The sequence below is a fragment of the Colletotrichum orchidophilum genome (assembly GCF_001831195.1).
Source record: "Colletotrichum orchidophilum strain IMI 309357 chromosome Unknown Scaffold_292.1, whole genome shotgun sequence".
NCBI classification, from domain to species: domain Eukaryota; kingdom Fungi; phylum Ascomycota; class Sordariomycetes; order Glomerellales; family Glomerellaceae; genus Colletotrichum; species Colletotrichum orchidophilum.
In genome coordinates, this window is record NW_019173248.1 from 5,870 (window position 1) to 7,277 (window position 1,408).

Consider the following 1,408-nt stretch of genomic DNA (forward strand, 5'->3'; position numbering starts at 1 on the left):
GACCATGGTGCGTAGAGCCTCCTCCGTCCTATGCTGATGCTGTCCGAGGCTCACCCGCTGATCAACACAGGCGTTTTGTTCAGCGGAGAAGCTCATTAGGATCATGTTGACCAACTGCAGCTTGCTTTCCGCCTCGGCCACTTGAAGTTGGTATTCCTTAGTTCGAAACTTTCGCCTCTCTTTCCGTGCCTCTAGCATTGATTCTTTCGCGGCGGGGCAGTTTTTGAGAGTGTACTGATTAGGCGAGGCGTCGAGCATCTTGCCGTATTGTTGAATGGATCTCCGATGTATCCTCCAGGGAGGTTGGCTAACATTGGCTCAACGGAATGTATTTATGTCCTAGATCTATACATCATTCAACGTCTGTGGACGTATCGAATTATGGATTCTCATGTTAGCATAGAGTGCAGGACAGTAAGAGGCGGAAATGATTCTAGATTCTGGGTTGCGGATCCTTCTGGCTGCAGCTCACATATCTACGCATGAGCTTACGCTGCTTTTGTCTGTAATGGAAGCGACAATTGGTGTTTCACTCAAGCCGTTCTGTTAGCAGGATTGAGTCAAAGTGTGTTGAACGCTAGATGTCGCTTTCGTGGGAGTTTCTGTTCGCTTGGTACCGGAGATTTGGTCGGGAGCCATATTGCTCGTCATCAAACGTTTGCATGCGGTCGCGATGAATTTCGGATAGTCCTGGAAAGTCAGGAAGACGAAACTGGACTTCGAGTGCGACTGCAGGTCCCAGCGCGAGCACAATTTCAAGCTCATCTCCACAACGCCTTCTCTCTTCGTCTTTCAGAGTCTTCAAGCGTCCGATCACAACAATCACCCCAAGAGTATCTCTTTCATGCCGTCTCCGTCATTTCTGTCTTTCAATCTGCTTCATCTCACATAGCCTCACTGCCCTCTTCACGAATTGCGATTGAGCTCTTTGCGTCTAAAGCTTCTAAGGGAACACTGCTTAACATCAAAGATCTTGTTCTCGCCCTGGCTGTCTTTTTCTGGTGTGAATTAGAGCCATTTCAGGCTCACAGTAGACGGCAGCCGTTCACCTCGACCGCAAGAATACTTAAGACACAAAGCATCTCCCCAAGCCGTTGTGTTCGGACAGGTCAAACCTCTTTATCAGAAAAATGGCAGAAGGTCCACGAAGAAGTGCCAGGCTCCAAAACATGAGGGAAGCCTCCCACGTGCCGGAAGCGGCGAAAGCCCCAGCTGCTCCGGCTCGCAGAAAGAAGAAGGCCTACGTGAGGAAACAGGAGGAAGTGATTTCGGACTTGAAAGGAAAGATGAATATGTACTCGACAGAAGCGCAATATGTCTTCGCCGACATGCAGGCCCGCCTCGAAAAGTACGAAGCAGACGAACGAGAGCGCAGAAGTCAGCAACAGACCTCCAACTACAATGGCCC

The 1,408-nt window shown here is 49.8% G+C and overlaps 1 protein-coding gene across 1 annotated transcript; it reads right to left on the minus strand.

Annotated features, from left to right (window-relative positions):
• Positions 1–39: 39 nt before the first annotated feature.
• Positions 40–258, minus strand: CORC01_14431 (uncharacterized protein; the record flags this gene model as incomplete). Its single annotated transcript, XM_022626042.1, has 1 exon — positions 40–258. A coding segment is annotated over one exon (219 nt), but the record flags the coding sequence as incomplete, so codon positions are not given.
• Between the last annotated feature and the right edge of the window lie 1,150 nt (positions 259–1,408).